This window comes from Takifugu rubripes, chromosome 5 (assembly GCF_901000725.2).
Source record: "Takifugu rubripes chromosome 5, fTakRub1.2, whole genome shotgun sequence".
In the NCBI taxonomy this organism is placed as follows: Eukaryota; Metazoa; Chordata; class Actinopteri; order Tetraodontiformes; family Tetraodontidae; genus Takifugu; species Takifugu rubripes.
In genome coordinates this window covers 5,395,300-5,421,600 of record NC_042289.1, presented here as the reverse complement: position 1 = coordinate 5,421,600, position 26,301 = coordinate 5,395,300, and the positions used below count along the sequence as shown (strand labels likewise).

At 46.7% G+C, this 26,301-nt stretch overlaps 1 protein-coding gene across 3 annotated transcripts in view; it reads right to left on the bottom strand.

Moving 5' to 3' along the window:
* The window catches only part of cacna1ha (calcium channel, voltage-dependent, T type, alpha 1H subunit a), a 60,843-nt gene that overhangs the window by 20,687 nt on the left and 13,855 nt on the right, over nucleotides 1-26,301 (bottom strand). For all 3 annotated transcript variants that reach the window (XM_029836462.1, XM_029836460.1, XM_029836461.1), the window contains exons 3-10: nucleotides 10,133-10,244; nucleotides 9,425-9,558; nucleotides 8,757-8,854; nucleotides 6,248-6,407; nucleotides 4,750-5,026; nucleotides 2,365-2,457; nucleotides 799-1,037; nucleotides 178-710 (exon numbers count right to left, since the gene is read on the bottom strand). In XM_029836462.1, the coding sequence (XP_029692322.1) occupies nucleotides 178-710; nucleotides 799-1,037; nucleotides 2,365-2,457; nucleotides 4,750-5,026; nucleotides 6,248-6,407; nucleotides 8,757-8,854; nucleotides 9,425-9,558; nucleotides 10,133-10,244 (1,646 nt within the window). The remainder of the gene's footprint in view (nucleotides 1-177; nucleotides 711-798; nucleotides 1,038-2,364; nucleotides 2,458-4,749; nucleotides 5,027-6,247; nucleotides 6,408-8,756; nucleotides 8,855-9,424; nucleotides 9,559-10,132; nucleotides 10,245-26,301) is intronic.

Here is a 26,301-nt window from a genome sequence, read left to right as displayed (position 1 = left end):
GGTGAAATCCATTAGGAAAGGCATTATGGGAAAGAAAATGCTTAGATATAAATAAATATATGGAAACATGAAAGGTTTTTTAGACTTTATGGGCAGTTATGTATAATCATATGACTCCTTCATTAAGAAATAGTGTGTTTTGCGTGTGTGTGCGTGTGTGTGTGTGTGTAGTCTTACTGTGCTGGCCCATGAGCTGGTAGAGCTTGTTCAGGGTCTCTGAATGGTCCGACGGGTGGCTGACTGGGTGCTGCTCCGGACTGGCCTGGCACTGCTGGGAATGTGGGGGTGGAGTCTTGCTGCTGTGGCTGCACACAAATGATGGCAGGATGGTGGGGTAGTTCATGCCCCCGTTCAGCCGCCCCAGCAGAGTCCCCACCCCCTGTGTCGCCACGGCCGCGTTCCTGCCGTTGTCTCTGTTCCCGTTTGTGCTTCCTCTCCGAACGGGCAGCGAACTCATCTCCAGCTCCTCCCCTCCTCTGATGCCCCCGTCGACGTCCTCGGCGCTCACGGCGACGGCGTGCTGCCCCCCGTTGCTGAGCCGGCAGTGCTGGTGCTGATGGTGCTGCAGCAGGTTGTGGATGGGCCTCAGCCACAGGGCGTTACCCGGGCCTAAACTCCCACAGCCCCTGCTGGAACTGTGGCCGTGTCCATTACCCCCGTTATTACCCCCGCCACCGCTGCCATTGGGATTCACCTTTTTACGCCGTTTGCTGGGTGTAAACAAAAGAAAAGTTGCCATCACCCTTCATTCTAGACCTGTGAGTCTAGTCCCAGGCAAAGCTAAGACCCCGGTCTGACCTGTGCCACCCAGCGTATATCCTCTGCAGCCTGCGCCTCAGCTTTCGGTAAAGGTGGCTGATGTATCGCAGCATCTCCTCGTAACACGACCCCGGCTCGCTGTAGCTGGCCAGCGTGGAGTCGTTGGACATGTAGCGAGCGCGCTGCTCCCTCATCAGGGCGTTCTCCCTCTGCTTCGTCTCAGAGAACTGGGTGGCGATGACCACGAGGCACAAGTTGATCATGAAGAAAGAGCCCACCTAGTCGGGGAGTTGCAGAATAATATCACTGTTGAGTGGAGAAATAGGTTTATTATTTCCATTTAAATGGAGAACAAAGAGCAGGGAGGACGCCTGGACCAGTATTTCAATATAAGCAGCACAAAGTGTTGGACTCATTCCCCTCTTAAGGTTTTGAAAGCGTGATACAAAAGAAAGAAACCAGATTAGGGCTTATGCATTATTCAGAGGCTTTTTGCTGAACTTCGGTTCAGATGATGGAGCTTTGGCAGGAAGTCAGAAATATCTATAAAAATCCGCCCATCTTACAGTTGTAAGAGACAGAAAGAGATGTAAGGTGTGCACTTCTCTGTATTTTTTTCCCTCTGACAGCTTATCTTGGTTTCTGCCTCGCTCACTTTCCGCATGAATCATGTTTGTCTTTCAGCCATTCCTCCTGTTTTTTGGGCAATTTCTTTTTCAACAACCCAGTTTTCCTCCCTGTCTCCCTGCATAATAAGCGCTTTAACATCAAAGGACGAGCAGGGGGGGAGAGCTCATCCGACCCAAAATGGGATCTTTGATAACCCCCGCACCAACGAGATAAGAGAGGAATGGCGCGCAGTGAAGCATCGGCGGGAGGCGCAACACATCCTATATTAGGTGAGCGTTCACACTAGCACGGGATGTTGGATGAGTCAAGGTAAAACAGTTATGTTAGATCTGAGCGGAAATCTCTCGGAAGCATCCGGCTGAAGGCTGTTCCACTTTCCATGAGGACAGAGAACTTTGTTTTCTCTAACCGACAAGAACAAGAATGAAAGATGGCGCCCCAACAACATTTCCTACTTCACAAGAACCTCAAGAGTAGAGTTCCTGAGCAGTCCTGGGAGGCCCCTCCCACTGCAGCCACTCAGGTTTCCTCTGTACCGCCTCTTTAGTGTGACATTAACAGTAAACACACTGATTATTACCCATCTGCATTTGTTAATAAGCCTTATGCAATGAGCTATACAAATGTCCTGTCCCCCGCACCGGCTTTGACCCAAAACTCGCGATTGTGCGTCAAACTGCTCCAGCAGAAAAGCATAAACGTCAACAGTTAAGCGTTTCTGGTGTGGCCACGCCCACTTTGCATTTCTGACCAATCGCACAGTCGTATTTGGACACATAGTTATACTATGTTGGGATGTGCCAAGAACAAGGTGCAAGAACGCCCAAACCAGCATCACATGCACGTGCACAACACATCAACTACAAATATACTGGAAACGCCACCTCTTAATAATTATAAAAACTGACGTCTCATTTATTGTGTCTGTGTTGAAGGACAGGGAGTTAGCTGGAAGGGGAACTAAGGGATACTTACAATAATGAGCAATATAAAATATATAAAATTGTAGAAGGAGTGAGCGTCCATGACGTAGTACATGATGTCTACCCATCCTTCCAGAGTGATGACCTGGAAAAAAGAGAAATGGTTACTGGACATGATACGCCCACGCGTGTGAGGGCAGAGCTCATGCAGAACACACACCAGACAGATAGAATGCATTACCGATTCTGTTTCTAATGCTTATTAGTCAGAAGAGAGCCAGTCTGTGGGGGCCCCTCCAGCTTCTTCTGTGTGTGTGTATGTGTGTGTGTATCTGTGGAGGTGGGGGGGGGGGGGGGGGGGAACTGGCCTCTATGCAAATGACCTGATACCTAAACTCACACTCCAATGTTCACACCTCTGCTGGCATTTCACCGTGTGGCTGCTAGCGAACATAAAACAATGGAAAGAGCCAACACTTAATATTCGAACGTCCAAGCATCTGAATGGATCTCTCTCTCTCTCTCTCTCTCTCTCATTCTCATACACACACACACACACACACACACACACACACACACACACACAGACATTCACAAAGGGAGAGTGGACAGAATCGTTTATCCTGGTAGCAGATTAACAACAACCTTTTAACCTCTTTTAGGAGCTGCAGGCACACTTCACCATTGTGCATCTATTCACTTGTTCATTACATTAATGTACACAAAACACGCGCACAAAGACGGAGCTGCTCATGACGCAGTCTCAGGATCAGACATGGATAGGAAGGTGTGGATCCCGATGTTCTCGATAATGACACAAATGTGGAGCAAAACGCACGTTCCTGGCTGTCGCTACTGATTGACTCTGTCTACACACAGTTCCTAAGAAGGTGTGTGTGTGTGTGTATGTGTGTGTGTGTGTGTACGCTCAATAGTCATTAACCTTGAGTTAGTCTTCAACACTGATCTGATAACCCAAAATGTTCAGGTCAGCGCTCCAGTTACTGATGCGACTGTCTCACATTTTAACTATAACAAAAGCTTTGACATAACGGAAAGAAAAACTTCTTTCACCCTAATGAAGTGACTCAAACACCCTCCAGAAAACTACAAGATACTTCATGAAAGAAAGAAAAAAAAACACATTGGGGATTTGTCATGCTGTTTTCTGTGGATGCCCAAAATCCTCAGAGGGAGCCCACGTGAGATGCTAACAGCATTTTGTGCTTCCTGGGAGACCCAGAGAAACTCGGAATTAACTCGATTTGGAACCAAGGCTTGAAATGTTTTCAAAAGCATTCGCTGAGAGGTATAATCTGTGTTCTTTGTATTTAAATATAATAAAGGACAATGAGTCTTTACCTTGTTGGGCACAAGTATCAGCTGATGCAGGTGGAGAAGATAACAGAACAAAGTAGGTCCTCAATTTGAAAAAATAACTTAAATACCACTGTGAATAGGTGGATATGACCATAAAAATCTTTGTTTCCAGCCAAAACCTTCTATAAAACATCATGTTCCTTTCCAACATCCCTATCTGCCCTTGTAATAGTCTACTAATCAGCATCTTCACCATTGTGTAGGGGCGTTCAAAGGTAAACACACGCTACGACACCATTTAACGTGCGCAGGATTAGTGTGGGAACGTGGGTTTTCCACTTATCAGTTAGGGCACTAAATAGCCCACTTGACCCTGTTCCTCATTTAGTGAGTAGGGAAAAGTGAAAGAGCGAGTGATTTTGGATGCTACAGGAGTGTGCGCTCTCTCCATTGATCCTCCCACTTGGAGGATGGATATAACCATTTATAGATCCCACCAACCATTTATAGATCCCACCTGCTCCTGAACTCTAGAGCTACCGCCCTCCTCCAATTGGGATCAAGTATTTGTCCGAAATTCTGCATAAGTTAACTGAAACCAAAATGGCAGCTGGTTTCTCCTGATCAATCAGGATGGATGGATGGATGGATGGATGGATGGATGGATAGAAACTGAGCAGATTTTTCCTTTTTTCCCCTCCAAACCTTAGAGAAAAGCAGCTAAATCTAATCTTTAAAGCTTTCGGCCACCAGCCAAGCCCAGGTGGGTGGATGCAGAGACACACACTCGGCGTGTGTGCCGGGATTAAGCGCATCTCTCGCCGTATGTATGTTTGCGGTGCTGGGGGGGGGTAATCTGAATGCAAGCCTGTATTTGAGGAGTCATGTTGTCCACGTCAGAGTCTATTCGACACATCAGATATATCACAGGATCACGGTCAGATCTATTAAAGGGTTCACATCTGACACAAAGAAAATCCAGATAGTGCGAAGGGTCTGTTAGCTGCTAAAGTAAAAAAATATAGCAAAACAAAAGGTTTTCTTTGAAGCGAGAGCTTAAATCTATGATTTACTCTAACTGTAAATATGATACTCTAGTTAGTCACTTCCTCCTCACCTGGAATATGGCTATCCAGGCGTAGCCGATGTTGTCGAAATTGACGGCTCCCTTGTGAGGGTTGTGGTCCCCTGGCTGACACACGTTGTAGTACTGGTTCCAGTTAACGCAGCCGTTAACGCTGGCCGTGCCGACCGCGGCGGAGCATTCAACCCCACCCTCAGCGTAGGCCGGCACGTCGTGGCAGCGAAGCATGCCGTTCTCTCGGGGAGCCGAGCAGATGAACGGGCTGTCTTCCTCAGTCACGTAGTATGGACTGATGGACAGGTTGTATGTTCTGCTTGAGGAAAAAAACAGATGGATGAGGATTAAATGTTCATAGTTGTCCTTTTCTTCAATCAGTTTCAGTAGGGGATTCACGAAAACCTGGACAGACCCAGAATTTCCTTCCGAAGAACACATATGATCCCAGGTGATCGCCATGAACTCGGCACTTTTATTGTCTTATAAGTGCACAAAAGGTTGGAAAACAAATCACGGCTGTAACCAACAGAGCGCTCCAGCAAAAAATGAGCACAACTGTTCAATTCCCGAGCTACTGCGAGGTTAATACCAAGAAACAACAAACCTCAGAGACCGCGAGGAAGCCGCTGCTCTTAATCCCTACAAACAATACTATACATGTCTATTCTTCAGATCTAGCCTGAATTCCTCCTTTCAATTTCACAAAACTAACTAAATAAATCAAAATGTAGGCACAGGCTGTACTGCAGAGTACAGAGAGGGTCCAGGATGTAGCGCAGGTCACAAAAGCATTTGTTCTGTGAGAGAAAACACAGCTGCCTCGGTGAGAGGACGTTACTCACAGGAAGGATCCTGCAACACGATCTGCTGCACCAGTCGGCTTAAAAATGCTATTTAGCTCCAAGATCGTCCATTTAGCTGGACGCGTTTCAATGCAAACGATGGAAAACGACGTTCTCTTGATTTTGTGAGTTGTTCCAATAACACACATCAGGTCTGGTACCTCGTTTTTCAGCTCCGTTTCCTCGGGACCTTTTTTACGACTTGTACTAACTTTCTCTGGGTTTTCCAGCGAACATGCTGAGGTGACTGAAGACACATTCAGAACACTTGCTGACCCGCTCCCTTAGATCTCCAAACACTGTCTCTGACATCACACACATACACATTAAAAAAGCAAGAGCGTGGCCACGTGTAGGGAAAATAACTTATTGGAAGCATAAATGCGTCTGCGAGCCTATTCCTGCCTCATTTGGGAGACAAACCTCCAAACGTCACTGTGAGAAACAGCCACATGGTCTCCTCTGTTGTTGTAATATAAGGAAATTCACTTAATATATCAATAACAATGATACCGATTACGTCACGAAACTAATATAACAATAAAACCAGCACGTTTAGCTGTTGACTTCCGAATTAATGGCTCTTTTCTGACAGACTAGTTGGATGCAAAGCTGTTTCAAATTGCTTAAACTCAGGTTAGACAGAGATCTGTCCGGGGACAGAAGTCGTTTCACGAGTCCAAACTCCTTACGTTCTGATACCGTCGTCCAGGAAGCAGCGGTTGCGCAGTAGCCCCGCCCACAGCTGGACTCCCACGATGCCAAAGATGAAAAAGACAAAGAAGCAGAGGAGGAGGACGTTTCCCAGCATGGGCAGGGTGTCCAACAGCAGCGTCACCAAGATCCGCATGCCTTCAAAGTTGGACAAAAAAGGTAAAGAATTTATTAGGACGGCGGTTGTGACTTGTTCGTGGACTGATATCACGCACGGAAGATGGTCCTACTCCACACGTGACGCAGCGGCCACCTCGCCACTAACCTTTATTGGTCCTGTCAGCCCCAGAATTATAGTCCTGACCCCCTCAACCGCCATCAATACAGGGGGTGACAACACTCAAAGTGACAGTCTGACGTCAGTGAAAGTCAGAGCTTCCCGGTGGCCAGCGTTATCTAAGCTCGTACGTTCGGCGGCCCTGTGCAGATGTCACGTGTGCTCGGGCAAAGTCAGAAATACGTTCCCCGGGGTCACCATGATGCGTTCTGTCCCCTTTGACTCATCAGGCTGACCACACTGGCACAGAGTGAGACTTCTGGTGGCCAACAATAATCCCCCCTCCCACCCCCAGACTGTCCAAATGTCATTTCCAAGCTGCGTCACTCCTACTTATCATAGGGTGGCGAAAAGAAAAAGTAGATCCTTGTGTCTCTTACGATATGTCATATGCCATCTATATTTTGGGTGTGGAAGATCTGCGAATACAAAAGCCTGAACTCCGAGAATAAGTAAAGTCAATATTCCCTCCTTGTTTATGAGCATTCCTAATTCTGGCTGTGACGTACAGTACCGACTGTCCTCACTCCCTGCCAAGTGACTCATCGGGATTTAGGCTGCATCATCCGTGTGTGCTTCGGCTGTGACTCAAGGATGAGGAGTCCACAATGGATTGTTTTGTGCATAGTAGCGCTGCATAAAATTAAAACCAAAAGTTTGGATTTGGGAATATTCTCATCAGTCATTGGTCTCAGAACTGCCCTTCTTTGACGTGAGGATCCAGGGAAGAGGCTTTTCCTTAAGATCAGATCATCCATACGTGGATTACACGTATGGATGTTACATGTATGCTGTTTTTCATGGAATAGGTTCCACAGACAATATGGAAAATGTTGAATTACACTAAATCTGACAGCAATATTGTAGAGGATGGAGAGCAGCTCCATAGTAGTTACAGATTCCATCGTTTTTTCTAAAAGTTCTTCCCAGGAAAGGTGGAACTGTGGGTTTTAATTGTGTAGAAAGATGGCATTTAGAGGCGAGAGAGATCCTTTAGAAACTAGTCTTGGAGAAAGAAACACCCGCAGGGGTTCTCTGACATAACTGGGTGTAGACGAGTCTTTGGGGCACGTTTGTATCTGTATCTAAACTGACATTGACTTTCCAGGCCTTTCGCCCCCCCCCCCCCCCCATTGCACTTCTCGCAACCTCGCAGTGACAAAACCTTTAGGGGGCGACTGGAAACTTGTTACGATAAAATAAATTTCGCTTCACCTTGTCAATGGGTGTGACAGCTGTTTCTCAGGGCTGCTGTTAGCTTAACGGGGTTCGCGTTACATTTCCAGTGCTTGAGGATAAAATGATAAACAGTGGAACCTGTGTGTGTGTGTGTGTGTGTGTGTGTGTGTGTGTGTGTGTGTGTGTGTGTGTGAAGGCTGTCAGGCTGGAACAGAACAACAGAATCAAACAGAATAATAACCGTCAAGCACCACATTTGCATTAATCTATAGCCTTATTACTTCAAGTTCAATAAAATTAAAAAAAATGGTTTCATCTATTAGCCGTGGACACTCAGCTGTCAGTCAAATGATGTATTAATAATTCTTCAGCAGCTGCCGCTTGTGTTAAATCACTGTTTACGATGTGTCTTTTCATTTGTGTGGTCTTTTCTCATGGTCCTCCCAGCTGGACATGATAGACACAATGGTTTGAGAGTTTTGATGGTATTTAAATCTTCCTAATTAACACTTTGCATGCTGATCAGAATGGATCACACTGGTGTTCTTCACCTATAATCTGCTGAGCTGCATGGCCGATGTATGCCAGCTCTACATTTTTGACACACCCATCCACCCACCCACTCATTCTCACTTATTTCCAATTATTGTTGAATTGGGTGCGAGATCCTATCCCAGTAATTAGCAGGAGACAGGAAGGACTACACCCTGTACAATTCACACACAAACACACACACTTACTCACACAGTCACACTTACAGGTAATTCTTCCATCATTCTGAGGTGTATTTGTCCAGATTGTGATAGACATCTGAGGACAACCTAAGTATGTGAGCTACACACAGAAAGATCGCCACAATCGGAGCCCATACAGCCCACACAACCTCTAAAAAACGTATCCTATTTGAGATTCCTTGAGTTAAAACTGAGAACTAAATAAGATATTGACCGTCCGGTGTGTAGAGTTTATGTGTTAGCAATGGAAAAAAGGATGTTGACATGAATTGAGGGTGGACTCAGTTAGGACCTTACTTGGTACTCTGTTGATGGCCCGCAGCGGCCTGAGCACTCGGACAGTACGGATGGCTGACAGGCTGGCATTGTGTCCATCCAGAGAATACTCCATCACCCTACAGACAGAAAACCACAGTGAGAGACTGACATTTCAGTTCGACAGGAAGCAACAACGGGAACGGTGATTGCTGACAGCTGACATAATAGTGACCCCGGCTGCGGAGTCTGGGAAGAAGCAGCTCGGATAAAGATGTGGTTCTGATCTGTAAAGAAATGAGCGTGTCATCCCGGTTCACCCCTGGAGAGTCTGCAGAAACGCCTGTCGCAGAGCGGGCCCTGCCCTTGTCTCAACCTTCTGCATGCAGGAGAGATTCATCATTCTTCCTCAGAGAAAGAGCTCCACGTCTTCATCCGCTAATCTAGCCTCTAGCTTTTGAAGTTGTCTTCTGCGATGCTGCCCAGTTTGTAGATGTTCTTCTGAACATTCACTGGAAACTTCAACCGTCTCTCAACAGGAGGCTGGAGGTCATTGGTGCCAGTTGTCTTATCCTCCCCGAAGGTAAAGCTTGTGTATTCAAAACACACTTTGTCTGTGTTGTTGTGTGAAGAGGACACCTGTGTGTGCTTGGAAGTGGTTTTGCACAGTTGCAGACGATGCTGAAGACAAACCACGGAGTGATACTCACCCGGCCATGACAATGACAAAATCAAGCTGGTTCCACTTGTCGCCAAGGTAACAATTCGAGCCGAAAATCCCCAGTGCCACCATCTTGATGACCATTTCCACAGCGAAGAAAGCAAAGATACAGTCGTCCAAGACCTGAAGGAGTGGAGAAACGTACAGGCAGACTGGATATTGAACACAGACAACAACAACAAAGGCTAATCGACTCGTTGTCGACAGGAAAAGGTCAAGTCCTCGCTCATTTTCCACATCAATAAGGGGGCACTTTTCAAAAACATCTGTGGGAAAAACAAACAAAATAAAAGATAATTGGAAGAGGAAAATCTCTCCGCCAGGGAGTAACTCCTGCTTCGCACGGCCACGGCTGTGTCTCCATTAATTAGACACCACCGCCGCAGCAAAGAGAGCATCTGCATGCGGCGCAGCGTGCCAAAAATCAACATCACTCCACAGCACGAGCTCATCGAAACAAACAAGACGAGCGAGGCAAAAGGAGAAATTAGAGATGTTTCCATCATGCTCTACTTGAGAAATGGATTCATTACAACCTCGCGACGACTCGAAGCGGAGACGTGAGCGAATTCTGGGACTCAGGTGCTTCTCAGGTGGGAAAAAACCCCAACTCCCTCAAAGCTTCTCAGCAGATGCTAGCTGAAAATAGTGCAGTGGACAGCGTAACAGCGAGCATGCGGGTGGGAGGCCGACTGACCTGCAGGATGCGGCACCAATCTGACAGGCAGCTGATGTCCTCACAAGGCTGGAACATTCCCAGAGTCACACAGTTGAGCAGGATCACCAGCATGGATATGTGCTCGAACCACGTGCAGGCAGTTAAGGTCAACACTCCGTCAATGGCATGAAACGTTGACATAAACACAATATTTAACATCCACTCAATAACATGTTTTGCGTCAAAGAATATTAAACAAAGTGCGCTTCCATAATTCGTTGTCAGGGTTTTGAAATGTGACCCATTTACCCTCCAACTTGGTCACAGGCTCCTTTTCCCTCCGGGTTATGATGTCGAATGTTTTTGCAGATTATTATGATGTCACAGTTGACCTTTATTCAGAAATGTCATCATTATCATTTCATCCCGTTAGACATTTTGTTGCCATGTTGTCACAAATTGTTTTTGGCTTCCTGGGTGTCTTCTCTGAGGCCGCATTGACATTTGACTGACAAAATCGGCCTCCAAGTGGGGTTTTTTGTAAATTCCCCTCAAAGACTAATGAGACAAGACAGATCAAACTGTTTTCTGCCTCATCATTAAAGCCGGGAGCAGCTCATACGCACCAGAATCAACAGGTGCACCCACAATAGACACAATCGCGCGCTGCAGCTGGGCGAGATTATTTGCACAATGACACAAAAAAACAAGAATAATGATGTTTGGCAATGGAGGGTATGGCTGGAATTCTGTTTTCATTTCAGCTGTTGACCCTTCCAAACCATGCATGAGCGGGATAAAGGAAAACACGCGGCTTCCACCTTGTATGGAGACTCGCAGGGAAAAACGGGATCTGTCATTTGCTGCAGTCAGAAGAGTTATTGCCTTTCCCAGGAAGCCAGAGTCCCTTTTTCTCTCCGACTGCCCGAGATCAGATATTAGACAGACCTCAGGTAAACGGACACCGTCGGTAATGATGAGCCAGCCCATCAGCGATGAATAAAAGCAGTTCTTCTGCCTGGCGCTACAATCCCAGACGAGATAATCTGATCCAGGAACCGACGGCCGGTGCGAAGCGCCGAGTGGATCTAATGCAGTCATGCAGACTTCAACCCTGTCGGGTTGTTACTTTTCATTACGAGAGACCCCTCCGACTGTCCAGAGCCAACGGCGAGCAGCTGTGACGTCAGTGAACTCATAAACACAGGCAGCCGCTGATGTCAGCGAGCCTCGATTGCGTAAATCAAAGCTGTCCATAAAAACACTGCGTACCTATATGGACGGTATATCACAGCCCCCCTCCCCCAGAGGCAATTAAGATAAGTTGGAGGGTTTCAGATGATGAAACCGCGTTGCGCCATGAATGAACCCGAGGTTCAATAAACTAGCGTGACACATGGGCAGGATTTGATCCTGCGTATGGTATATCAGACAGCTTTGAACACATCCTATATTGTGGTTGGAGTTTAAGATATTCCTGTCTCAGAAGGTAAACACAGACGTCCTAAGACAAATGACGCCAACGCATTAGTGCATACCGCGCAACCTGGTAGACTAAACGTGAAAGCACGAGGCTGAACCGGAGCAGCGACACATGCACGCTACACAGCCTTCTCCATTCTTATGCAACTGTGAACTTCAGGGTGTCGGCAGTCTCAGGAGGGGACTAAATATTTACACTGCCGCTGCCTTGCCAGTGGAGGAGGCTTTGGATGAACCCTGTACTGAAATGTTCTAAATTTAGAGTTAATGTCAACTTGGGTCCTCTGCCCAGATAAAGCAATGTTTGGAGGTACTTTCCAAAGGTTCAAGGAACCAGCTGAACTTTTCACATATAAACTTTAGGAGTATTTGTAATTCAAGGCCTGCTTTCCTCCACCGCTGGGGTCTCCCTGGGAACCAAAGAGGTCGTGTGGTCACGTCAAGCAGCTGCCGACGTCGGACCATTTGCAGGTTCTTTGGCCGTAGCTGCTGAGCTTGCTCACATGGAAGGAGCCCCCCCACTGACCGATGTAAACGGGAGACGTGAAATCTAAAAAGAAAGGTTGGAGGAACGATCTGCATCGAAGCAACAGCAGCTGTGAGTCTCTGCGACCGTCAGCCTGTTGACAAGAGTGACGATTCTATCCATTATGTCTGAGGACTGTCGGGGGCACCTTTTCAATCACGTGGAACGTGCTATAATGTCAACGCCCGCACACATGTCAGACGACCTCAGGTCGAGCGCTGTGCCGCGGATCAAAGTGGCGGTAATCTGCAGCAGAATTAATGCCAGATTTGAATATTCAGAGAATGGCCGTTCCTGTGACTCTCACTGCTCCCTCTAATTCCTCTTTAATCTCCAGAGTCAACACCTCCTTGAGCTCCCTTCTGTCTTCAACTGTCTCTCACACACACACACACACACACACACACACACACACACACACACACACACACACACACACACACACACACAAGGATGAATACGTGCACCAACAAACACAGGCCTTAGTGCGTACGTCCAGGAAATGAAGCCAGACTGTCTCTGCTGACGGAATCAGACATCCTGAGTCTCGCTTTAGCTCAAACTCTAAATTCTTGTGTCAGGAGAAGCCGGAATGGCTCCAAAACCCTCCAAATGTTGGAGCGTCGTGATTTTCATTAAAGAATTATTGCCTTTGCAACGGCTGAAACACCAGTGTACATCGTCAGGCCTCCTGAGAGGCTCATTAGATCTGCTCTGTCGTGGCAAAGTCTCACACCTCCTGTAACTGTGATAACGCTCTGACACGTTCATTACGTGAATGCACACAGACGAATTATGCACACGCACATCCAGTGAGAAACATGCTTTCTCCTCCAACGGCAGACTCGGAAAAAACATTCCTTGACATTCATCCATACTGCAGCTCAGCCATTGGTGATGATGTCAGTGGTTAACAGTTATTTAACTCCAGGCGGGTTGGTTAGGGTCAGACTTAGCTCTTAGCTTTGCCATGGACAGAGGTGAAGCCATCTGCAGCGTCTGAGCATGCAAAGATGCAGTTAGGATGGACCTGAACACCTAAGCACCATCATGCATGGTGGTGGGATGTATAGAACATCAATGTGGGCAGGTAGAGGTTTTTATTATATAACGGACATATGTTGGATGTAACTCCAGGAACTTGATTGGGACAATATAAGCGATTTTATATCTATTGTTATCATGATCAGGATTGATCATATATACGGGTATTTTTCCACATCCAAATGCTCATTTACATGAGACAGAAAAGACAGAATATAAATATGTAACTGCAGTGTAAAGGTTTATTGTTAATGAATGTAAATATAAGGGCAGAAAGCAGGTAATTATGATACACAGACTACTCATTTGGAGCTTTTAATTTGAAGGATTATTTCTAAATCCTAGAGAGTGGTGGTGGTGAGGAGGACCTGTACTTGATAAGCATTATGAGTGATGAACTAATGGAAACATAAGTGGCTGTGCGATGAGAGAGCAATGTGATTAGGTTATAAATTCCCAACTGAATAAAATGAAACCTGCTCCGTAAGCAGGCCCGGGTCAAAGGCCCGGCATCAAAGACGTTGGGATGTTCTCAGGAAAGTCCTGTTTGTGCTCCCTTTATGTCCAAAAAGCAGAAGCACGATAACATCTCATACTTCTGTAAGTGCTTCACAGTGACACTGACGGTTAGTTATACATACACCAACTCCCCAACTTTAGCGACTGAACGAATGCTCACAACCCAAAGGGACCCGACATAAAGATGATGAAAATCCCCCCCCCCCACTCGCATTGACACCATCAAACTATGCTGTCTCAGTGGGCCTCCAAGAGGGTTTCCATCGTTTGGTCTGTATACAGCTTAGACACAAAAAGAAAGCTCTCTGTGTCCCCACACGTCCCACTGTGGTTGTTTAGGAGCTTCTTGTTCGTGAGGTGTTCAGGGCTCTTTCTGAAATTAAAAGTCAGGTTTCTTTAATTATATTTGATTTCATTTCAGAGCAGCTACATCCCAGTGCTACAATCCCTCAGAAAACAAGGTTAACTCTCCTTCTTTGACCCCCCCACCCCACTAATACATCCTCCCTCCTCCCCGTTCCCTTCACTCTCACCTTCACCTCCTTTCTCTCTCTTTGTCCCGCAGACACTTTATTCCAGCCTCTTCGCCTTTCACACCCCCTCCTTTCTACCTGAGCCTCATTCACATTGCTACTTCCAACCCCCCCCCAACACACACTCACACACACACCATTCTCCATTCAGCCCACTTTCATTACAGATGAGGACTCAATCCCATCAATGCTAATAACCAATCATATTCAGGTCAGTCATCAGAAATGCCATGTGTGCATGTGTGTGTACTTCGCTATACACGTGAGGTCCTCAGTATGACACCCTACGTTGTGGGGACCAAGCATTTTCTGGGATAGCTTCAACATTAACTTTGGACTATTGAGGTTTAGGGTGTGAGGGGTGACATAGCTTACTTGTCTAGATTTGGGATTTGAGTTCAATTTTATTAATTAGTGGAAGTCATTATAGATAGAAATAGCATGGCATGTGATAGTGTGTAGTCTCCATGCACCTAGATGTGCGGTATGAGCGGCATACAGGTCTCAGTCACCCTGTCCTTGGTCCATCCTCCCCCTATTTTACCCAACCTGTCATCAGCAGGAGCCTCCCCCCATATTTGCCCACTCCTGCTTAAGGTTTTTTCTTTTTTCTTCTCTCTGTTGCATGTTTTGGGGGTCAGGTTCTGGGTTTCTGTAAAAAGCATCTCGAGACAACCTCGATTTTAACAGACATTATGTAAATAAAGTTGAATTTAACTGTCTAATTTAATTGTCTTGTTGTGTTTGAGACTGGAGAAGTGGCCCAAATTGAAGAAGCTGCTGCAGCTTAAGCTGCTTCTTCTACAGGAGTTTATTGACCATTTAAGCTAAAACATATACAACACACGGTCTGTCTGACCTAGTAACATGCAAAACCAGGATTGCTTCTTTTTCCAAGTACTCAAGCTTGTCAATCTCAAGCTTGAGTGCCTTTTTATTGGAGCTCTAAAACAACTTTATTTAAAAAAAGTGAACCAAGTCTGAGTTGCCCCATCAAGATTTACAAGTCTTCCCCTCATATACGATAAATTATCTCCAGAAAGTTTTAAAACCTACTTCAGAAAAGAGATCAAACATTCTTTTTTTATTTTTAGAAGAGACAGAAAGCAGCAGGGACAGACTAAAAATAGGTTTGCGTGCAGTTATATTTGAGGTCTTTATTAGCCCTCCCTGGGGGTTAGTGCTCTGCACCTGGTGGATCCCTGCAGGAATATTTAGGGAATGTAAACTCCGCACTGACAGGCGGAATTCAAACCCAGGGCCACCGTGCTGCGAGGAGAGTCTGAACCGTCGAGACGCTAGACTGCTGAAGCTGAAGTGTTGACTGTTTAAACAGATTGTACATTTTGTTGGTGGGCAGATCTCTGAGGGACTCATTTCTGCACGATGCGGGCCAGAGCCGTCCAGATTACTGCTGGGTTCAGAGATTCTGCTGCTGCATGCTGGCACCGGCCGGCGGCTCATCAGAGGCTTCCTGTCCTCCTTCCTTCATCACTCCATTCACCGTTAATGAGCTCTCTTCCCTTCTGCCGTCCTTTCTACTTTTTTTTTTTAAACCCAACTATGGCTCACGCTGAAACTTTGCTGTGAATCTCTACCCAAAATCCGCGTCTCTCGTTCCCAATTCTCATCTCTTCCCTCGCTACCCTCTTCCCTCTATTGGCTCCTCCTCCTCCTCTTCACCTCCTGGAGATCTGTCTGTCTCTGCCCATGTGGACAGTTTCTAAAGCAGACAGTTTAAAGCCATGTTTGATTGGGATGATTGTTCTTTCGTTTCACCATCTGTCGCCAAAACTCTCTCTCTCTCTCTCTCTCTCTCTCTCTCTTCTTCAAACACAAACACACCCTCTTTCTCTCTCTCTCTCTTCAAACCTGCCACCCTCTGTGATCACTACTAGAAGGATTTTGCTAACAGAACGACTATTTGCAGTCATAAGTGTTGTGTGAGTGTTTCGGGAGAACGAGGCAAAAAAACAGAGAGAAAGCAAGAGTGGAGGAGAGGGAAAGAAAGAAAGAGGGAGGGAGGGCGGGAGGGTCGGCTCCAGATTGGCTCACTATATTAAATTCCCCAAAGACGTCACGATTCAGAAACAGAAACTCATAAATCAGCCTGTCCCTGAACTCTCACTTCTCTCTTTTCTGTCCTTTCCCTCCTCTCCTCGTTCCAGCTTTCATCTCTTCATCCCTCCTCCTCCTCCTCCTCCTCCAGCGCTCCTGAGAGGAAGCTGAGGCAGCAGTGACGCAGATACACCAGGATTCCCTCTGTCCTTGTGCTGCAGCGCTCTGCCGCGCTCTTTTATCTCCCACCTACATCCACTTTCTGCCACCATCTTCAAATGTTTTCGGAGCGACTGTCCAAATCCCATCTAAGGGAACGAGTTCAACGGGAAAAGTGTGACGGTGAAACAGCAGTTTCATTTGTTTAGAGAAGGCGAGGTCGTCTTATTAAAGGTTTCACTGGAAAAGAAAAATGGGGGGACCAGGAGACTATATACAGCAATGCCATGACGTTAGGCACAGACTCCGCCCCCAACACACACACACACACACACACACACACCTCTACCTCACAGTCCTGAATCTTTAAGATGACCTTGTGGTTCTACGTGCCCCAGTAACATAAGTGACATTTAGAGGGATTTTCCTAAAATTGTGAACTGGAGCCAAACAAACTATTGATGATCGATCAAAACTTCATTTTGCATGAACACAACGCGGGGCGTTCGCGGACCCGCGTTTTTTGGTAGAGCCCGTTGAGTTCAAAGCCACCGACGCCAGCAACGGTGGAGCGTCACGCGCAAACATTCCGAGCGATCGTGCTGATTAGGACGACCACTTTCACCACGCACGCTTCTTCTCGCTCCGTCTCTCTGACACAGTTTCCACAGGACTCCGGTTGCCTGGCAACCGACTACAGTCTGAGGATTGCAGGGGGGGAAAGGGAGAGGAGAGTTGAGGACAGGAAAGATGGAATGTTCTGTGTCTTTTGTCTGAAATGGGGATGCTGCATTTACAGTTTTCTGTCTTTTCCTCTCTTCTTCCTCTGCTTTTTTGTTCCTCCAGACTTTTTACTCTCACGCTCCATATCATCAAGGGACGAGGAGAAAATAATCACCACCCTCTCAATTCCCATCCCAACCCGTTCTACCCCTCCCAAAAAGACTGCTAATGTCCATTTATTCCTCTACATATGATCTATTTCCACTTTCTCGCACCCTTCATCACTCTCTAATGCCTTCATTCATTAATCAAGACAAATTGTATTAAACCTTTCCAGGCGCCATTCCTCACATCACATTGTTTGCTATAAATCTTGCATAAACACCATTGCTGGCCGCGTCTCGAAGTATTGAAAACAAGCTCTTTCCAATTCCCAGTTCAAGGGCTTGTTTGCGAGGTCCGCTGCTCCTGGGAGACCGCAGTGCTGACCCCACACTATTGTTTTTACAACTGCAGCATGTAATAGATCAGTCCTGCTGACTGTGTCGCTGTTCCACGGACACAGCTGGGAGGAGAGGAGGGGGAAATGCTCAACCTCGACCAGCTGACAGCCTTCAAATCCACATATTTGCCAGACTGACTGCCACATGGGGAATATTATAAATATAGACCTGGAGGATTTATGATTGAAAGAACCACTTGAGAAAGCATAAATATATAGTATGTATGAGCTTGAGATACAAGACTCTGGAATGTGAAAGTGGTCGCGAGTGCTGTTGGGATGTAGCAGACGCTGAACCTTTACAGAGGAAGGAAATGTCAAGAAAAGATCTGAATTCATTAAAATATGTAAACCAAGAGGAATATGCAATCTCTCTCTCTCTCTCTGACCAACTGTGACTTCCTCTCCACCCACAATCAGAGAAAAAAAATATGGTTAAATTAACAACATGTACATCTGCAAATGAATGCAGCATTTAACACACTGTATTGGAACTGCTCTTCCCATTTTTAGCCATTCACGGCTGATGGGTCCCAACAAGGGCGAGTGCCAAATGCCTTTGCAATTCAATCCAATGCTAATGTTGCTCTAACGAGGACGTATGGCGGAGGATGTAACTTCCAGGTGAAAATGCTGTACAGAGACAGAGAGGTGGAAGGAAGTGAACAATGAGGCGTTGCAACGATGGGATCACACATACACATATGCTCATGTCATAAACCAAATCACCAAGGTCCAATCGCCGTGGCTGTAGTTGTATCTCCCACCAGATGGATGTATGTGCTGCCCTGTCTGGCGACATATGGACCTCTGAACTCAGACCAAGACACGAGCGAGACGCACATGAACACACAAACACACAATTCCCTTCTTATATATGCATTGAAACATCAGCTGCGTGTGTGAATATCCACGTGAGCCCTCCGTCTGAAACACTGCCTCTACAAATATGTGCTAATGCTCAAGGGTGTGAAGCCATGTGTGAGCGCCGAGTCTTGGCAGCGTTTCCCATGAGCTCACCTGGATCACCATCAGGCTGCAGCTTCCACCAGCTTCCTGTGTGACCGTTACCTCTTGTCTGTGCTGAAGACAAACACAGCACAGACATCAAATTAATCCAAAAGAAAAGGCTTAAAAAAATGAACCTGGAGTTCATATGGTCGTCTTTAACAGCCCGGCTCACACTGCAGAGAGCAAGTCTGCTTTAAATATTTAAACGCACGCTTCTAATCATCTTCCTGACGATGCCTTTATTAACACCAACAATCACAGAATGCCGTTGCAAATGACATCCGCCTCCATTTTATGAGCATATGCACCGGTTTTAAATGTACAATATTTAAACTGGCAGCTCTGTGGAAGGATCTGGCGCTGCTTCAGAGCAGCACGACAGCAGTGAGCCCGGACAGGGAAGAGTTGTGGGCTGTTGTTAAAGGTTAGCCATAAACGGCCTCAGATTACAGCTGACTTTATAGGCTTTAAAAGTAATCAGGCACATTTCAATTGTTATTCAAGGAGGATCCATGGGAGGAGACGGACATGGTGCAATAAATGAGCTGACATTCAATAGCAGCAATGGGGGGAAAAGAAGAATCCAAATATGGCTTTTAAAGCTTCCAACATTCTTTCACTGGAATGATATTCCTGTCAAACAGACACGGGCTTTGGCGGAAGGATCTACTAAATTTCCCTCTTTGCTGCCTGCGAGCGGCAAAATAACTCCTCTTCACTGCACTGATCTCCGGGACGGCCGACTGTGCATCAGCATAAACAAACACACACCTACACACGCGCGCACGTTGCCAGAACCTGACATCTGACGGATCAGGGAGCGCGTTCTTTCATTTAAATCCTAAATGCGCAGCAGTAATTTACGCCCCTCTGTCGCCTTCTTCCTGTGCCCAGCAGAGGAGGAGGAGGAGAGAGGAAGAGTCAGATGGGAAACAGAGATCAGGGAAGACAAAAGGTAAAAAAAATAAAATAAAATAAATTGAGGAGGAAGAAGTGACAATGAGTGTTTCTAAATTATAAGGTCACGTTACCATAGGAACCACATCCTTTGGAGCCTGCTCGCTTTCATCCGGCGTCTGCAAAGTTTTTGTTTCCGATTCCGAAACCCAGAGGGGGGGGGGGGGGGGGGGGGGGGTGGACGACGAGGACAAAAATGTTGATGCTAGTCCAAAGAAAAGTGGAGGAGGAAGCACACCGCTCGCAGTCTAATTGTTATTTACTCGGTGCAATTAATGCAATTAAAGGCAGACAGCACCCCGGCTTCCCCAGAGTAATCACCTGGTCTGATCAACAATGGCCTCCACTGGGGGGGGGCGGGGCGGGGGGGGGGGGTGCTGAACGGAACGTACAAAGGAATCAGATGAAGAAGGAGGGGTTAAAAGGTGGGTTCAGTGGGTTTGATTAGGAGGTTGGTTAATTAGAAGAGCTGGATTTAATCTAAAGCTGATGGTGGTGCGACTGTTCCCAACTGTTCCCGACTGTTCTCGACTGTTCCCCACTGTTCCCAACTGTTCCCGACTGTTCCCAACTGTTCCCGACTGTTCCCGACTGACCCCCAGCTTTAAAACTGTGTGAAGAAGAACGGGGAACTATTTATTGTTATGTTGCTCACATGTCCTGAAACACACCATCCTATCATCATCTCTGTAGACAGCATGTATCATATAGATTATATATTTCTAAATATCAGAGCCTGTGTACAAGACTGTCCTGTATTTACTGCAGCTATGACAACAGCTGGCAACGGACACACCCGTGGCAGGTAAGGCGGATCACCATAGCAACTGCACACATCTCCACAGGAAGTAGTGAGGGTTAATATTAACTAGAGCAAATAGAGTGCAGGAGACGTTCCGAAGCTGCGTCCACGTGTTTGGTGGGTCACCTGGTGCAGATCAAAGGCAGATGTCCAAGATTAAACGAGCCTCAGACGCAGACATAAAATGAGTGTAGTTCCATCAAACGTCGTAAATATTGTTTTTTGTGATGTACCAAATGAGGTCCAGAAGGATGTTTCACAGCTTTAGAAAGACGTGTAATTCAAATAATTCATTGTATTGCTTGTCTAGTACAACTGTGCTGTCAGACAGCCAACAGGCAGTTTATGGTGGTGTGGTGCTGCTGCTCTCCTGCAGCTCTATATCCAGATATTACTGACTTTGGAAAGGAAACAGAATGGGAGAAGGCAACCAAAAGCAAGCAGTGGTGGAAAAAGTACATCTTCACGCAAGTATTGGACTCAACGTCTCGTCCACTCCAATATCTGGCTGCTGTAGATGTCTGATTTTGAGCAGCGTGGGAATTAGGGGCATAGACAGAAATCACTGGGGGGTCCGGGGGAAGGGGGGGGGGTCTTGCTCTCCTGCAAAGTCCTGTAACTAAGAACATGTTTCTCTTTCGAGGTGGTCGTTTTAAACGGTTTGTGATTCGATTCCCCTGGTCGGTGCCTCACACAGTTAGCGTTAGCCACGTGATTACCGCACAGCCGTGTCACGTCCGAGATTATTCCTTCCTCCCCTGCCTTAATCCACCCCTTAATTCACACCAGTTCTCTTTTGGCGTGCTCCATCTTCCACCGCATCGTCGGCCCTAAACGAGATAGTGTTTCCTCCCGTGGGAGAAGTGAGAAGTGACGCTTTAGTGAGGCAAATAGGAAGTGACAATACATTCATTACTTATGCCAACACTCTAGCTTCTTCTGGCTGTGGCTGCTGCTCCCCTCTCTCAATAACCAAGCAGAGCTACAGACTTAAACACCCTCACAGTTTTTTCAGGCACAAAAGAATCTAAATCGCAGCCTCACATCAGTCTTTTATTATCACCCATTGAACTGACCAGACTCAGTGGGAAGGTAATGCCCACGGTCTCATAACCGGACTCTGATTCACGCCATGTTCTTTATATCCCCACAGAAATATTTCCTCTGGCTGTCGCCCATTGATTTTGAGGACAATTCACTCCTGTTACACAGACCGCCTTCATCAAAAAGCCATTCGCTTGACAAAATATATGCAAATCGGGGGTTTTGAAAGGCAAGAGTAATTTTGCACCTAAATCACAGCAGAACAAATTGCTTTTCTTCTCCAGTTCCGCTGTAAGGAGGAAACGACCTGCTGACCGGCTAAAACTAGGCGCTCCTTTCATTCTACCGTGGAATCGACACAGTCGGCTTTACTGCAACTTGCACTGCCAATGCAAAAGAGGTGTAATAAAAACACACACGTGCACACGCAGACTTTGAGTGTGTGTTCTCTGGTGCGACAGAGTGAAAAACAGAATCCTGTTTGGGGATGCTGTTTTATCTGCACACGGAGGCTGACTCAGGCGCGCGAATTGATTTCGTAGCCGACTGCGTCTTAAGTTGAGGTTTCCATAGCAACAAATGAAGTATTACAGCAGCTTCTCTCTCTCCGTGTGAATGAGCCATACCATAATACTCCAAAACTGGCGTGGGTGGACAGGCACCGGCCGCAGGAGTCTCCTTGGAGCACAGCCCTCAGTCTTGTCTACACCAGACTTGAAATATGTCAGGATTTTTTTAAAATCTTTTTCAAAACCAGAAAAAGCCGCCGGCTGTTGTCGCCAGCGACGAGTATATTCAAAAGAGCACGGTGAGAAGTCCAGCGGTCAACTCTTAAACCTCTGTGCACTCATTGCTGCAACCAGTGATGAAGATCTCGCCAGCAGACGTGCAGCACAATTAGCAGCTAATCTTTCCATTAGGCCGTTTGTCAAACAGAAAAGATAAAAGCACAATCAGCCGCTGACAAACAAGTGCAAAAGCCTGAGCCACATTAGCTCCATGCCCACGAGCCTACAACGCCTTGGCAGGAGATTAGGCGTTTATATAGCGTGAAAGAACACTTGCACGATATGAACTAGCGTGGTGCTATTAGCGATCTACAGACACTGACTGAACACTTGAAATCCTGATCTGATTCTGATCTGCGAACGAACATTTTCTGTAACGGCTCCATTCGATTGGTTAGGAGGTGCAGATGTGTGCAGCCTATGGCAGTGAAGGATATTTCAGCCCCCGGGGAAGCCAACCACGATATAAGTCATCCGTGATGAAGGTTGTGTTGACTTTGATGAGCCGTTATCCCGTGCTCTGCTGAGGCTTTCAGCGGCGTGTGTAGGCAGGCAAAATTTTTCCCGCAGTGATTCACTCATCCCGGCGCTCTCAGGTGCGCCCGCCCGCCGTCCGCATCATCAGTCGTGACTGGCGCTACGTAGCGTAGCTGCGGCGTCACTCGAAGTGAAAGGACGATATGGACGTTGAGACCCTGGAGCGACGTTCGGCACTGCATGGCGCCGTGGAAGATTAAACGGATTCTCCAAACTGCTACCAGCAACGAAATGCTTTATTAGGACAGTTTCTATAAATATCTGACCAACACTGTAAAAAGTTAGGCCCAACTTTTTTATCCTAAAGCTGTGAGTCAGCACTTTTCCTCCAGTTATTGTTTATTCCCTGTCCACTCACCTCGAAAGCAGAGACGCCACAAGCCCATATTAGCGGTGCCTCTTCACCTCCCTCAGCCTCCCCTTTGCATTTACTCCTTTCTTTTGTCTTTCCTTTTGCTCGAGCCACTCCATCCACCTACTCCCCACTGTCCTTATCTCTCCTATGCTGTCCAGGAGCTGTCACATGCTTGAAAACACCGAAAGGAAAGCTACAGTCCTACTTGACAGCCTGCTGCTGTGTGTGTGTGTGTGTGTGTGTGTGTGTGTGTGTGTGTGTGTGTGTGTGTGTGTGTGTGTGTGAGACAGAGATTACTGGTTGTGTGTACACTGATGCATGTCACTACACAGCTGCCTCTCTCCAAACACCAGGCTGGATGATTTCTCTTTAGCCGTCATTTTTGGTCGTGGGGGAATAAACGCACCCTCACGGAGAAAATAATGTGCTGAGCAGCACATTTTGCCAATTTGAGCAGGCGCGGAGACATTAGCCCGTCCCGTGTACCGCACTTTTTTGCAATTAGAGCGACTTTGATCCAAAAGAACACAGCAGGATTAGCCTAAAGCCTTTGGACACACAGATACATTCTCACACACACACACACACACACACACACACACACACACACACACACACACACACTCACACACTCATCCCTACATTATTTGTCTTGTTCATTATGCTGATATTAAACCAGTGAGTCAAATTACTAAACTCTGGGTCCTTTTTTGTTGCCACTCCTGCAATGAAGGAGAGAATTAAGTAGCAACATGTTCTCTTCTCATATTGATTCTCTTCTCTTTCTAAAATATGATATTAATATTACGTCAATGCACTACATGTGAGTTGAAAATTGGGTAGATACAGGTGACACACCAGATGGAAAAACTAGGCAGGAAATGGAAGCAGACAGAACACGACGGGAATTAAGACCTTTCACAATAAAAGAGGAAACACTGGAACAGAAAGTAGAGACACATGGGACTAGAGAATTAGAGGAACTAAACTAATAAAGCGCTACATGCTAGTCTCGGCACCAGACTCTTCCTCCTCCTCCTTCTCTAAACCTTCCTTCCGTCCCTTTTTTTAGAGCTCTTCAATCCTTTTGTTCCCTTGTGATTCTGACTCCCTCCGTCTCTCCGCCTGCTGATGGTAAAGGTCAGAAATATCTCTACCTCTGAGATAAATCACCTCCCATCACATCACACATCCTTTTTGTCTTTAATAGAAACACACACACATTTGGACCTGCAGCTTTGTGAGAACTCTCATCACAAACTGAAATGACCCCAACCTCCTCACATGACCCTCAATCATCAAACCTCCCTCTGAAGTCGTTCAAAACAACCAAAACGTCCTCATTTCTCATAAAGGTCCTCACTTGAAACATCCACGCTAGTCCTCACTACATAACAGCTCCAAGAACACACACACACACACACACACACACACAGTTTAGAACTGGAGCAGGGATTTAACGTCACATTTATCTTCACCATCACAAGCTCCGATTACGGAATAAACTCCATGTTTTTCCACGCCATTTCCCCCCCCCCCCCCCGGGCTGATCACTCTCTCTCTCTCTCTCCCTGAAGAGCAAATAAAGCACAGGCTGTTCTTCTCCGTCCATTACCTTAAATGAACGGCTGGTGCACCTCAGCCAGGGACCCGGGAAGCGATTGCAAGCACCAACACTTGACTTCAGGTGGTTTGCTCAGCCCCCCCCCCCCCCCCCTCCCCCTTAGCGTCGTGGGTGAGAGCGTTTGTGAGAAGGAGATGTGCATAATGTTCTTCTGATTGAATAATGGAAGACAATGTGCGCTCTGCTCTCACCTACTGTGCGTGTGTATCGAACAGGCTTGTATTTTATGGTCAGGAAGATAAAAAAACCTGATTGAGGCACTGATTGATATTCTCTCCTATGACTCCCTCAACCTTCAACCCCCCCCAAGGTCTCCAGCATCTCCGCATGTCTCCGTCTCATCCTCCTCCCTCAACCTCGACGCATCCCTGATGTAATTAACCTGAACGCGCTCGCTGCTGTACTTACTCTCTCGCTCCCTCTCCCATGCTGCCTGTTTTATGCCTTTTATTTATTTGAGAACAAATGTTCCGCCCGTGAGGTCACCAAGCAACAGACGCGTCCCGAAAAGCCCGTTTCTTTCTTAATTTACCTTCCCGCAACGACAGCTGAAAACAGTGGATCAATAGCAGATCTCTGACGCCCCAACACACAGCACAGCATCAATTGATTCGTATTGCAGTAATTATGCAATTATACAAAGCGGGCCTGCATCACCGCCCGTTAATCAGGGTGGGGGGGGGACAGTGTCCGGACAGGTTTCCGATTTTTCAATTTGGATTTTTATTAAAAAGCCCATTATCAGCCAAGATAATATAGCAGTGTGTGTGCAGAGATAGCTGCGCACGGCCCTATTTACAACCTATAGGGCAGTACTTCATCTCAAACTGACAGATTTAAAGGCCAGCGGGGGCAGTCTGAAATAAGGCAAAAACGCTTACTCCAGACCCTCCGCCTTTGGTCTCTCCCTCGTTATTTCAGCTTTGAAGCTCTTCTGGTACTTTTTGTTCTTGTTCCTTATTCCATTTTGGCATCAACACCAATTTTTTTTTCCGGGTCCCGTATGTTAACGCTTGTGTTCATAGAAGAGGCCTTTACATTAGGGGTAAGGGCAGACCTCTGGAAGTGTTGGGGGGGGGGGGTTCTCTGTCTCTCTCTGTGCTCATGTGTGATTGATGCTGTTGAACTCTTCCACATGAGGCCAAAACAGTAAAATATACACAGATGTGTTCAGTCGCACCTTCAACGGACCCATATTTAACTTTTTCAGCCCCTTTCCTCCGCGTTTCCCACTCCAGAGCCTGGGAAGTTTTTATATTCTCTAATCTTCATCGCGAATCGCTATCTGGGAGTGACGATTAACTATATCTGGACTTGGCTGTCTTTTCTGGTATCGTCTCTCGTGTCGTTCCAGCCTGGCTTGCCCGCTTCATCTTTCCTTATCTGCGTGGCTGTCGCCTCCATTTGCCGCTCCATCCCTGCTCTGTGTGCCTCTGGTACATTAGCTCGTGGCGTTTTTATGTTTGCTCATGCTGGAGCGCTTCTGTGTATCTGTGAGCTCTTACCTGCATGCAGAGGCGTGTGTGTGTTCTTGTGTGTCCCCC